The 13,389-nt window shown below is 52.3% G+C and overlaps 1 protein-coding gene across 2 annotated transcripts; it reads left to right on the top strand.

The window, feature by feature from the left end:
• The first annotated feature begins 4,795 nt into the window (after positions 1-4,795).
• Positions 4,796-12,773, top strand: LOC101946201 (sulfotransferase 1C2-like). Of its 2 annotated transcripts, XM_065594432.1 has the most exons (8): positions 4,796-5,086; positions 6,306-6,575; positions 7,931-8,056; positions 8,126-8,223; positions 8,466-8,592; positions 9,100-9,194; positions 9,663-9,843; positions 10,491-12,773. In XM_065594432.1, exons 2-8 carry the CDS (start codon positions 6,407-6,409, stop codon positions 10,601-10,603), a joined length of 909 nt encoding a protein of 302 aa, XP_065450504.1. In that variant the 5' UTR covers positions 4,796-5,086; positions 6,306-6,406; the 3' UTR covers positions 10,604-12,773. The 2 variants fall into 2 exon arrangements, with proteins under 2 accessions (XP_065450504.1, XP_065450505.1); XM_065594433.1 differs by lacking the exon at positions 7,931-8,056 and having other exon boundaries at positions 4,806-5,086.
• The last annotated feature ends 616 nt before the right edge of the window (positions 12,774-13,389 follow it).

Consider the following 13,389-nt stretch of genomic DNA (forward strand, 5'->3'; position numbering starts at 1 on the left):
GGGTCAGCTGACTTGGGCTTAGGCCGCAGGGCTATAAAATTGCCCTGTAGATATCTGGGCTTGGGCTCCAGCCTGAGCCAGGACATCTACATTGCAATTTAGTAGCACCTCAGCCTGAGCGCTGTGAGCCCAAGTCAGCTGCCCCAGGCCAGCCATGGGGGTCTGTCCCGGACTCACAGGACCGATGCTCTGGAACTGTTCCGAAGGAAGCCAGTCAGGGCTCTTGTTTAGCGTGTCTCCTCTCTCTGAGCTTCAAGCTAGGGGCTTGCTTAGCTATTAAACCCCTAGACCGTAGAAATAGCGAGAGGGGAAACGAAACCATCTACAGCTCTCAAGGGTAGTGAAATCCAGACACAGGAGTTGTTCTTTAGGGTAGTGTAACAGGGGCAGTGGCCTCTGGAGCACCTCCTGCTGTCACGTGTGGTACTGCAGGCCTTTCCCATTCCTGGCACCACGTCGGTGTGTTGCCAACCTCACTTGGCAGGTCTTCAGTGGCTCAGCCCTCTGACTGTCACAGTCAAAATGAATCCCTTCCAGGGTAGCAAAACAGTCTGCCCTCATCAGGCCCAGCTCTGGGGCCAGGTCAGGACCTGCTAAGCCTCTGAAGTACCTTTTATCTGAGCCTGCTGGGCTCTGACTGGCTGCATCCGTGCAGCCTCTCTAGGCAGACCTAGAGGACCTTCCTCTGCCACTGCTTGTGTGGGGCAGGGTGTAGCAGGACCGGGGCTTTTCCAGCAGGGGGCGACGAAGGCCCAGGTGCATCCCGGCACAGGTAGCGATCAGCATCAAATTCCGGGATGGGGGATTTGGACTGAGTATCGGGAAAACCCCTTGTGCGATGCATCAGAGTCGGGAATCGCCTCCCAAGACCAGGGCTGGGACCCGGTGCCATTTAAAATTTAAAATTGAGCAAAGCCTTGGAAAGCTGATTGTAGGGAACAATTCTGTACTGGAAGGGCCGGGGGGACAGACTATGAATCGCTCGTAGCACCCTGTAGCGCAGCACGGAGGTCAGCATTGACTGCCAGGGGAGAGCGCCCCCTAGTGAGCCCCCCATCTGGCACTCTGCATCACGCAACCCTTATCACCACGCTGAGGTCTGCTCTGACTGCCAGGGGAGAGCGCCCCCTACTGAGCCCTCCATCTGCTCCCTGCAGCACAGCGCCCCCTAGCACCTGACTCCAAGGAACTGCGCTATCAGCTCCCTTTCCCGCTTGACCCTGGCCAGCCCAACCCCGTTTGGCTCAGGAGAATGGTTCTGACAGAGCCCTGTTGGCGGGCTCAGCCTAGCCAATGCGTCCCCACGGTTCCTTGCGTAGGGCATGCTACCGCCGCCCTGATTAGATGATTCAAACACACGTGCTCTGGGTCAGGAAGTGGGTGCGGGGTGGGCAGTAGCCGGTTGGCCTCGGGGGCCATCAATCACGCCAGCAGCAAGGTATTTGAACAAGAAGGAGCCCTCGATAAGGCCACTCCCTGCTGGCTCGCCATTCACGGCACAGCTCGACTGCCCTGCTGCTCGGAGTCTAGGTACGTAATTGTGCCTCAGCCTTTTCTCCTACGTTCTCTGGGAGCCCGGCCCTTATCTTGGGGCGGCGGTGGCTGGCTTTGTATCCCACTGGGCCCCCTGAGCTGTACATCAACGGCTTCAGCAAACTGACTGGCAAGCCGTGCATTGTGGAATACAGTTCTGTAGTTATAACCCTAAATGCTGCCTGACTGGCTGGCTCAGAGAATAGGATAGGGAGCTTTTCCCCTCTAGGGGGTGCTGGCTCTGATCCAGCCCCAGGATAGGGGACTGGCCGGTTTAGGGGATCAGGGAATGGGATGCAGGCCTTTTCTCTCTCAGGAACAATGGCTCTGATCCAGCCCCAGGATAGGGGACTGGCCGGTTTAGGGGATCAGGGAATGGGATGTAGGCCTTTTCTCTCTCAGGAACAACGGCTCTGATCCAGCCCCAGGATAGGGGACTGGCCAGTTTAGGGGATCAGGGAACGGGACACAGAAGCTTTCTTCTCAGCCGAAGTCGAAAGAAGATCCAGGGGTCCTGGATCTTAATCTTCCACCGTAACCATTAAACCACAGTCCCCCTAAGAGCTGGGAATAGAACCCAGGAGTCCTGTATCCTAGCCCTCCCCCGTCCCTAACCCACTAGACTCCACTTCCTTCCCAGAGCCAGGGATAGAACCCAGGAGGCCTAGCTCCCAGCCCCAACTCAATGGGCCCCACTACCCTCCCAGAACCAGGGATAAAACCCACAAGCCTTGACTCTCATCCCCCCTGATGTAACCCCTAGACATCACTCTCCTCCCAGAGCTGGGGCTAGAACCGGGAGTCTAATGTCCATTCCCCTGTGTTCTAACCACTAGCCCACTCAACTAGCTCAGATCTCCTGTGTGTTGTTACCGCTGTGATACCAAGATGTCAGGCACCTTATAAATATCACAGGGACACCTACATGTCAGGTTTTCATGAGACGGTAACACTCAGAGGATGTATCTACTCCAGCTTTTCCCTGCAAAGTAGACCAGGTGCTAGCACTCCTCAGCACTTTCACTGTCACGTCATCTAGAACTGCTATGAGCCATGCCTGTTTTAGACCTCCCTCCACTGCTCACGGCAAGGCCACAACTAGTCTTCCTCCAGCACAGCACAAAGATGTTACTAACCATTGGAACAAACTTCCAGGGGAAGTGGTGGCTTCTTCAGTTCCTTCTTCTTCAGCGGTCGCCTTTCTGGAAGAAGTTCCAGGCAAACACAAGTTATTGGGCTCACTGCAGAGGGAACTGGATTACATTCTCTGGCCCGTGCCACACAGTAGATCAGAGTAGATGGACAGGTGCAGAGAAGGGCTACTAGGATGGTCAGGGGAATGGACAGCCAATCTCATGAAGGCTGGAGGAGCTTGGCTTGTTTAGCCCAGGTAGATGAAGGCCAAGAGGGGATCTGTTTGCTCTCTATAAATACCTTGAGGGGCAAACCAGCAGAGAGAGAAAAGAGCTACTGAACTAAAGGGCAGTGTTGGTGCAAGAACAACACGGGGATAAACTGGCCAGGAGTCAATTCAGGCTGGAGATGACCAATTAATGACCAGGATTATATGCCAAAGTTGCCTGGGAGAGCAGAGACTGGACTTCATGACCCAGGGGGTCCCTTCCAGTCCCATGTTCCTATCTGATGGACGGTCCCTTCTTGTCTTAAGCTCTACAGGTATGTCCACATTGCATTGTAAACCTGGGTCTGTGAGACCCGGACTTGTGGACTCGATGTTTCCAAGCCTGCATTTGAGTGTCCGCACTGCACAGTAAATTTGGGTTTTCATTTGCTGGACTCGGGTCTCGCAGCCATGCTAACACATCCATACTGCTCTGACTCAGGTCTGTGGCTTGACCTGCGTCCACACTGCAGAAGGACAGGGCTTGGACCCGAATCACAGGGGGACTCAGGCTCTGACCCACCCTCCAGCAGCATCCTAGACCCACGTCCGGGGTGCTTGCTGACCTGTGTCACACTGATTTGTGTGTGGACAGAAGTAGGGGCTTGGGCTCAAACCTGAGTCAGAACCCGGGCTTAGTGTGCAGTGTAGACATAGCCTATAAACGCCCAGCACTCTATCCAGAACTGTTGTGAGTAATAATGAGATAATTAGGGCCAGCTCCCCAGCTGGTATCAATGGGCATGGCTCATCAAGTCTCATCAAGCTGCCTAGTGGGGGTGTGGTCTCAATGGAGCCGGTGTTTTCTTCTAGATCTGTAGACAGCAGTCCCGAAAACATGAGACACGCGGTTACCTGGTCTGAATGGAATGGATGTGTCGGGTTCACGCTGTTTAGGTGGAAATCCCAGTAGAATTGGGTTGCAAACAGCGCCACCTATTGGTTCCATCAGGATCCCTCCCCGCTTACTTCAGTAAGCATTTGCTTACTGTGCGAGAAAGGGCTCTAAGTTGGAAGGAAGAAGCATCTGGAAAAGATGTAGGAAGGGGAAGCTACCCCCAACCTTGCTCTAGTAGCAGCCTAGCTTCTCTAGCTAGCCAGGAGAAAAGTTGGCCCTGACTCTTCCATCTCACTCATTTCTCTTTGGTTTTGGTGTCATCATAAAACAAGCACTGGTGTCCTGTGTCCCATCAGGAACTTCCTGCATTCCTTTAGGAAATGCTATCTAGGGTTCAGAGCAGGGGGGCTGGGAACAACCGGGACCTATCCCCAGTTCTTGGAGGGGAGTGGGGTCTAGTGGGTTGGAGCAGGGGATGCTGGGAGCCAGGACTCCTGGGTTCTATCCCCAGTTCTTGGAGGGGAGTGGGGTCTAGTGGGTTAAAGCTGGAGGGTGGGGGCTAGCCAGGACTCCTGGGTTCTATCCCCAACTCTTGGAGGGGAGTGGGGTCTAGTGTGTTAGAGTGGGGGATGCTGGGAGCCAGGACTCCTGGGTTCTATCCCCAGCTCTGGGAAGGGAGTGAGGTCTAGTGGGTTAAAGCTGGAGGGTGGGGGCTAGCCAGGACTCCTGGGTTCTATCCCCAGCTCTGGGAAGGGAGTGAGGTCTAGTGGGTTAAAGCTGCGTGGGGAGGCTGGGCGTTCAGGATATCTGGGGACTTGCCCTAGCTCACAGCGGGATTGGAGTCACAGTTACTCCCAGAATTGAGAACAGACCACAGGAGTCCTGATTTCCAACCCCCGCTCTGATCCACTAGACCCCACTCCCCTGCTTTAGCTAAATAAACCACACTGCCTCTGTTCGATCCGATCTGTGCTCTTTGACTCTTCCCGGCTTCGAGAATGCCCATTAAATTCACATTAGCACTTCCTGCGGGTGGAGGGGCCATGCCATGGTTTCAAAGAACAGCTCCCGGACTCTGCCGCAGATGGGGTGAGGAACAGAAACTGCTGAGTCATGTGACACATTAACAATGCTACCCGCTAAGAGCAGCACCCTGGCTTTGCCTAGCTGATCAAGAAGGAAACTTTCCTCCCCAGCAGGAGAAAGTTCAGTATCCAGATTAAGCAGCTTTATAGACCCCGTCTGACCATCTCGGTCACCCATCGGAGGTGTGAAGGAGGCTGGATCAGCTTTGTCAAGACAACAGGCGGAAGGTAAAAAGCTGAGGAGCTGTAGGTGGGAGTCTTGGCTCAGATCCACTAAAAAGCCAACAGTAAAATTCATACTTAAGTTCTCTAACTTTACGGCCTAACTGGGGGCTTCGTTTTAAAGGAGTTATTGCAAGAGATGAACTGATCACTCCCAGAGTTCTCTGGTTACTACAGTCCAGCTGGGATCCATCAAATGAGCAAAAGAAAAGACAGTTTAAGGCATGAGTGTAACCTGAGAAATGAGCGAGTCTGTCAGAGTCAGGACACCTGGGGTCTCTCTTTGGCACTGACTTGCTGTGCAAATTCTGTTTGTGAATTTCTCCCCTGGCTGGGCTGGATCAAATGGAGTTGGACGTCTCTGGGCCTTCACACCCTCATCTGCAAATCAGAGGCTTATTAATGAAATTATACACCGTATCTATGGTGTTTATATGCCCCAATTGTCACAGTAGCCGAGCACTTCACAATCTTTAATGTATTCACACTCAGACACCTCTGTGGGGCAGGGCAGGGCTATTATACCCATTTTACAGATGGGAAACTGAGGCACAGAGGGTACAGCTACACTGCAAAATAAAGCCACAGGAGCAAGTCTCCAAGTCTGGCTCTATATACACAGGCTCATGCTACAGGGTAAAAACAGCCACACAGGCATTCCTTCTCCGGCTCTGAGTTTCACCCCTTCACTAGGTTTCACAGGCCCAAGTCTGTAGGCCCAGGCTCTGAGACTCACTGCTGTGTGTGTTTTTCTGCTGGGTAGATGTACCCAGACAGACTAAGCGATTTTCCCAAGATGACACAGGAAATCTGGCAATTGAATGAGGTCTTCCGAGGCAAAGGCTGCTGCCCTACCCACGGATCCACCGATGCTCAACACTTACTTGAAATGTACAAATGAAATAACTGTTATTTTCAAATGCCAGCTTTTTGCTCAACTGTTTTGCTCTCTGTGTGTGCGTATCAGAGTCCTGTCTTGCTGCTTTAACAAAGGTTTTACTCTGTTAGCTTGGTGGAGTCAAGATCTGAGCCAGACTCGAATCTGACTCCTGCATCGCACAAACGTTGTTCTTTTTTCTTAACTCAGTTCAGACTGAAGGCCTATTACTGCTGATGGGAGAAGGAGAGAACCCTTCTTATCTCTCTGATCCCCGGCTCGGTTTACAGGGTTGGTATCTAGGCACTGTTTAAATGGAAGACAATTACTCTATTGTTACTTTTTCAGCATCTCAGCCAGGACAGTAGTGGGTGTTTAATAGCTGCTGTGCCTCACCCCAGAGGTGGCTGCATTTCAGTGCTGGGTGATCATCTAGTCTGCGATACACTATGTCCAAAGAACAGACTAAAGCGCTCATGCCGGAAAAAGAGGGACGTCCAGAACTGGGCGAAGTGGACGGGATTCTGCTCTCCCAGGCCACCTGTAACGAATGGCAGCGGATCCAGAGTTTCCAAGCCAGGCCCGACGATCTGCTCATCTGCACCTACCCCAAAGCAGGTGGGTGTTTGCTGAGGGGAAGGCTATAGAGAAAGTTACGAGCACTGAGACTCAATGTACACCCATTCCTGTGGCCGGGAGCATCGTTAAAGGGCTTCTTCCACTGTGCTGAGGGAGATGATGTCTTGGAGAAGATACCTGGATAGGGTGACCAGATGTCCCGATTTTATAGGGACAGTCCCGATTTTTGGGTCTTTTTCTTATATAGGCTCCTATAACCCCCCACCCCCTGTCCCGATTTTTCACACTTGCTGTCTGGTCACCCTATACATGGAGAATACATTGTTACTCCTTTTTGACCTGAGGGGATAGTGAATTTTTAGGGTTCTTTTGGTTAGAAGGAGAAACTAACATTGGAATTGGTATTTCTTTGATGCAATTCTGTTTATTTACAAGGAATATATAGAGTCCTCTGACCTGAACACAGCAGGGATCAAACCACAGGGGACCGGTTCTTTGCTTGCAGTTCCAAGACTCTTTTCCACCAACCCTCTGCCCAAAAGCTCTCTCTCGCTTAGCTTTGTCTCAGGGTCATGTTACCAGGGCATTTTTGGCTGTCTCTGGGGCTTCGTTGCTGCTGGCTTCTCTTAGGCTACATCTTCACTACCCGCCTGAATCGGTGGGTAGAAATCGATCTCTCGGGGATCGAATTATCGCGTTTCATCGGGACGCGACAATCGATCCCCAAATCGACGCTTGTACTCCACCAGCGCAGGTAGGAGTAAGCGCCGTCGACGGGGGAGCCGCGGAGGTCGATTTGCCACCGTCCTCACAGCGGGGTAAGTCGGCTCGGATACGTCGAATTCAGCTACGCTATTCGCGTAGCTGAATTTGCGTATCTTAAATCGACCCCCCCCCGGTAGTGAGGACGTAGCCATAGACACACAACTGCAATCAAGTGAGTCGATCCCCAGCCTCCTGTATTTGCATTCAGTCTAGTCTTTGAGCAGTGGCTTTCGTTATCTGTCCCCAGGGTGGCTTTTTCCTTTGTTTCGGCTATCACTAAGCAAAAGAGCATTTAGTTGCTCCGTCATTCAGTCTGAATGGAATATCCCTAGTTCTTATATAGCATTTTCTGTCAGCACATCTCAAAACACTTTGCATAGGAGGTTGGCATCAGTATCCTACTTTAAAGATGGGAAAACTGAGGCACAGAGAGGGAAGGTGACTTCTCCAAAGTCCCCAGCTGGCCAGGGTCAGAGCCGGGACTAGAACCCAGGTCTCCCAAGTCTGGTGTTTTATCCACTAGGCCTTGGTGTCTCAAGGCAGCCAGTAAACCCAATCTCCATAACAATATGGGCACAGCGGGTTTGGCTGGAATAAACACTCCCCTCCCCTCCTTTCCCGGTGGGAAGGCACAACATGGATCCAGGAGATAGTAGACATGATCCAGCAGGATGGGGACTTGGAGAAGTGCAAGCGCGCCCCCGTCCACCGCCGGCACCCCTTCATCGAGTGGGCTCGTCCGCCCCAACCCTCAGGTAGGTGCTGCTGGGGTGGGTGGGGCTGGTTCTTCATGCACAACAGCTGAACCTCACTCCCGCTTGCAGGTGTGGAACAGGCCGAAGCCATGCCCCCGCCACGGACCCTGAAAACCCACCTCCCCGTCAAACTGCTGCCTCCATCCTTCTGGGAACAGCAGTGTAAGGTAATCCTTCCTCTAAGCGCCACGCCCGCAATGGAAGCCACTGTGCCCCACCCCAGAGGTGGCTGCATTTCAGAGCTAGGTGAGTGATCCCTGGGCAGGGCTGCTGTGTGGGTATTCAACAGCTGGGAACAGAGGTGTAAGGTAACCCCCCTCCCAAGCTTGAGCTGAGAGACCCCCTCGTCCTGCAGCAGTGACCCATAGCAAACCTGTCTCCCTCTGTCATTCCTGCCCCATTCACCCAGTTCCTGTATGTGGCTCGTAATGCCAAGGACTGCATGGTCTCCTACTACCACTTCCAGAGAATGAGCAAGGTGGTGCCTGACCCGGGCCCCTGGCACGAGTATTTTGAGATGTTCATGACGGGCAAAGGTGAGTTCAGCCCAGCTCCTTGGCTTGACATCCAGAAATTCCTCTTCCTGTTGTCCGTCCTGGGGTGAGCGCCCCTGCTGGGAGTCACCCCATCCCCTCAGCCCTAGGATCCCCTCTAGAGTATCCCACCCGCTGCTGGGGAGATGTCCCCAGCCGTGTGCTCTCAGCCCTGGGATTGCCCCTTTAGCCTCCCATCCCAGGGAGAGCACACCCTGCTGGGGAGACCCCCCATCCCTGTTCCCTAAGCCCTGGAGTCCCTCCCACAAGGAGAGTGCCGCCTGCTGGGGAGACACCCCCACACGGTCTCAGCCCTGGGATCCCCCCCAGTGACCCCAATCCTGGGGACATTGTCCCCTGCTGGGGAGACCACACCCCTGCGCTCTCAGCTCTGAGATCCCCCTAGTGCCCTTGTGGTCTTGGAGAGTGACCCCTGCTGGGGAGAACCCCCCACTGCTCCGCACCCCCACTTGTGCTCACGGTGCTGTCTCCCTGCTCTCTCTGCTGCAGTGGGCTGGGGTCCGTGGCACGACCATGTGAAGGGCTGGTGGAAGGCGAAGGACATGCACTGCGTGCTCTTCCTCTTCTACGAGGACATGAAGAAGGTGAGTGGCTCTGTGGGGGGGATTCGGGTGGGCTGAGGTGCAAGCCCCATAGGAGCTTTGAAATGGCAGCATAGGGGACTCTGCATGGGAGGGGGGGAGAAATGAACCCTTCCCAGCTTGTGTCTTTAAAGAGAACAGGAGATGGGACTCCAATGCTGTGAGCTTCCCTGCAGCAGTGCCCTACTGGGAAGCACAGCGCTGCGAACTTCCCTGCAAGCAGTGCCCTGCTCTAGATTCCAGGGCTATGAACTTCCCCACAGCTGTGTCCTGATTCAAGCTCAATTAACTTCCAGACAGTATTGCCATGGACTGGCAGGGCCTCTAGTGCTGTGAGCTTCCTCAGAGCAGTGTCCTGTCAGTGCCTAGCAGGGACCCTAGTACTGTGAGCTTCCTCAGAGCAGTGCCCTGACACTGCCTAGCAGGGGTTGTAGCGCTGTGAGCTTCCTCAGAGCAGTGCCTTCCCCACAGGACCTGAAGCGTGAGATCCAGAAGGTGGCCCGGTTCCTGGGGAAGAACCTGGACCAGGAGCTTCTGGAGAAGATCGTCTATCACACGTCATTCGACGTCATGAAGGACAATCCCATGGCTAACCGCTCCGGCGTCCCCCTGTCCATCATGGACCAGTCCATCTCCCCGTTCATGCGCAAAGGTAACACAGTCCTGAGACCTGCCCCTGGGATGGGCTCCAGGGCGCCCCGTGCTGGTGATTGGTGTGTGACCCCCCCCCCCAAAAAGTAACACACTTCTGAGACAGGCTGTACACACCCTGTTCCTGTCTGGACCTGGGTTGGCTGTTAAGCTTCAGAAGGGCATTTAAAAAGGGGAGTTGTGGTTTGGGTACCTCATGCTCCCATTCTCCTATATGGGTCAGGCTTCCTGGCTGGACTACATCTCCCATGATAGATCACAGTCCTCCCCTCTTCTTGAGTGCATCATTGGATTCTGGGCCATGGTGCATCATGGGACATGTAGTCCGGATAGGTAGCCTGAGAGTCCGGATTCCTGGGTTCTATCCCTAGGGCTGGGAGGGGAGTGGGATCTAGTCCCGACTCCTGGGTTCTATCCTCAGCTCTTCCACCAACTCACTTCAGAAGGGCATTTAAATGTCTGTAGAGGTTTGGGGCCTTGCCTTGCTTGGCTCACAGCAGTGCTCAGCAAGGCCTTGAGAGCTCTGAGCTTCCCCAGAGCAGTGCCTTGGCAGCTGTGATAGGCCCGCTGCAGATGCTGGCTGTGTCTAAAGTCCAAGCTCTTCCCCTCTCATGGTGACTCCTGTCTCTGCGTCTCTGTTGTCTGCAGGGACTGTCGGGGACTGGAAGAACCACTTCACCGTGGCGCAGAATGAGCGCTTTGATGAGGACTATGAGGAGAAGATGGCTGGGACCAATCTGACCTTCTGCATGGAGCTCTGAGGACCCTGCCTCTGAGCCTGGCAGGATCCACCCAGCCTGCCACAGCCACCCCTACAGGCCCCTGAATCTCTACCAGTCTCTTCCAAGGTGACGGACCTTCTGCCATGGACCACTCCCAGGCTCTGCCACGCCCCAGTGCTTTTCTGTGGGGCGGCATTGAGAGTTCGTCCACTGTATAACTCTGCCCTCTCTGTCCCATTTTTACCTCTTCTTCCCTTCCCATTATCACCTACTACTCCTTCCCTCCTCCTGATCCACCATGGCCCATCTTTACAACTGTCTGGAAAATGGGAGCTATTTCCTCCCATGGAAAATGCCAATTTGGGCTAGGGGGGGGGACCTGAATTCCACAAAATTTTAATTTAGAAATGCTTCCTTATGGGAGTTGTGGTTTGGGTACCTCATGCTCCCATTCTCCTATATGAATCAGACTTCCTGGCTGGACTACATCTCCCATGATAGACCATAGTGCTCCACTCTTCTTGAGTGCATCATGGGACTCTGGGCCATGGTGCATCATGGGATATGTAGTCTGGGTAGGTAGCCTGAGAGTCCAGATTCCTAGGTTCTATCCCTAGGTCTGGGAGGGGAGGGGAGTGGCGTCTATTGGATTAGTGCAGTGGTGGGCTGGGAGTCAGAACACCTGGGTTCTATCCTCAGCTCTTCCACCAACTCACTGTTAGAGCCTAGACAAGCCACTTTCCCTAACTGTGATCTCCATTGGAAAGAGGGGAAATTAAGTCACTATACTGTCTATTTCACGTCTCTAAAGCAGGGTGTTGCGTGGGGAGGTACATGCAGGATCACATGCCCCCCCCTCCGATTTGCTGTTTGGCTTGTACTGAGCATGCTCAGTAACACTGCTGAAGCCAGCTGTCATCATTCGCCCACTGTTGCTCCCGTCATCTCTGCTCTAAATCCCCTTTTAGGTAATCTCAGTTGCCAAGGTTGAAGGAGTAACATAAATGTACTTCTCAGTTAATTCCTGAAACAACTGTTACTTCCCCTGTGGGCTCCCACGCAGCTGGGCTGGGGAAACGGGGCCAGATTTCTCCTCACCACTGAACCGTGCAGAACAAAGTGATTGCTTTTTTTAAAACTGCCGCTTGCCCTTTCATTAACCTCAGCTGACAAGTCTGATCCAGTTGACTGTAATGGAACAGGAGCTGGGAGTGCAGTTAAGGGTGATCTGCTTTCTTAGGGAACAGAAAGAGACTGATCAAAGGATGGCTGGGGTCAGACATTGGATAATTTGGTATTAAGCACTTACCCAGGTCTAAATCATACATGTGAGCTGGCAGAACTCTGTCATTGGGGTTTCTAACCCTACAGCCAGCTGATGTCTTTTAGAATCCTCTTTTAGAATTAATAAAGAATTTTTTATCTCCAGAATTCTTTTTGATGATCAGCTGTTGAGATTAATTTGTTGATTTGACTTTGATTTGGCAGTTGTAATTAACGCTGGTCCCCCCACAAAAAAATCTTGATGGAAGAGTTTTCCATCAAAGGTGTATTGATCCAAATTGAAAGGTTTTGTTATCAGCTAAGCTTTTGACAGAAAAAAATCTCAACACAATTCTGAATCAAAATGGAGCATTTCGTTTTGACTTGCTTGTTTCGTGTCAACTTATATTGTGAAATATTAATTGTTGTACTAACTTTATCATTGAGTTATCAAAACATTCTGATCAGGTTGTGTGCAGGCTTCTGAATCAAACATTTTCTTCTGAAATGTCCTTTCCAGAAAAGCTGTAACTGCTTATCTGGATTTGCAACAAAATTCAGTGTCAAATTGTCGGACCTTCCCACGGAAAATCCCGTTTTCCAGCCAGCTCCAGTTGTATTGCTTTTATTTGTAGTTTGATTTTATGTTAGTAATAAAAGCTTAACTTTGGTGGGAGGGGGTTGAAGTGGCTTTAATAAAATTTATAAAAAGGTACCGAGTCACGCTTCTTCCAGTAAGCGAGTTGGGTCCAGAATCCTTGAAGGTCTGGGTAAATATCAGCTGATCAACCTAAAAACCTGACCTTCTCCTCTCGGTTAGTCTCTGTGTCTCACACAAGACAAGTAACTGACACTGGGTGGACTAGTGGTGACAATAAGTGATCTGAGTGCAAGTGATTTATTTTTTGCTATCAAGTGTGAAATTAATAAAATACGAATGGTCTTAGTTTAATCTCATTCTAGTTCTGTTTATGCTCCCGATCTGCTGTTGGACAAATCCTAGGTAAAAACAGATGGTTTTCAGATTAACACCACCTCCCTTCTCCCTACACGGTGTTCTTGGAATCCTTCGGGATCACCTTCACAGGCAGTATACTAATGACTGACTCATTCGGTGCTGAGGTGCAGCTGACAGTGGGGTGGGGAAGGTAGGTAGGTAAAAGCCTCACAGAAACACGGCACAGGGATGGCTTGCCCCAGGCTGAGATGCAGCCACCTCTGGTGTGGGGCATCCGAGCTCTTAGGGGATAAAATCTAGGAGTCCTGGCTCCCAGCCCCCCGCTGTAACCAGCTAGACCCTGCTCCCCCTCCTAGAGCTGGGAATGGAAGCCAGGAGTCTTGGCTCCCAGCCTCCCCTTCCTTTAACTAAAGGACCACAATGCTGCTCTGTGCGTCTCATTATACTGCCAGCATTTTCATTGCTAAGGACATTTGCGTTCTTAGCATGTCCCCATGCCATCTCTTTCTGTGTGTGCAGTGGCGGATTAACCACTGGGCCAACGGGGCCTGTGCCCAGGAGCCCTGGCTAATTGGGGGACCCCTGGAAAAAGGGGGACCCCCAT

Source organism: Chrysemys picta, chromosome 4 (genome assembly GCF_011386835.1).
Source record: "Chrysemys picta bellii isolate R12L10 chromosome 4, ASM1138683v2, whole genome shotgun sequence".
NCBI classification, from domain to species: domain Eukaryota; kingdom Metazoa; phylum Chordata; order Testudines; family Emydidae; genus Chrysemys; species Chrysemys picta.

Excerpts from the sequence above, each read along its gene's own strand:
- LOC101946201 (XM_065594432.1), top strand. The coding sequence starts at position 6,407 with ATGTCCAAAGAACAGACTAAAGCGCTCATGCCGGAAAAAGAGGGACGT. Across the intron at positions 8,057-8,125 it reads TCGTCCGCCCCAACCCTCAG|GTGTGGAACAGGCCGAAGCC; the intron begins GTAGGTGCTGCT and ends TCCCGCTTGCAG. Across the intron at positions 9,844-10,490 it reads CTCCCCGTTCATGCGCAAAG|GGACTGTCGGGGACTGGAAG; the intron begins GTAACACAGTCC and ends TGTTGTCTGCAG.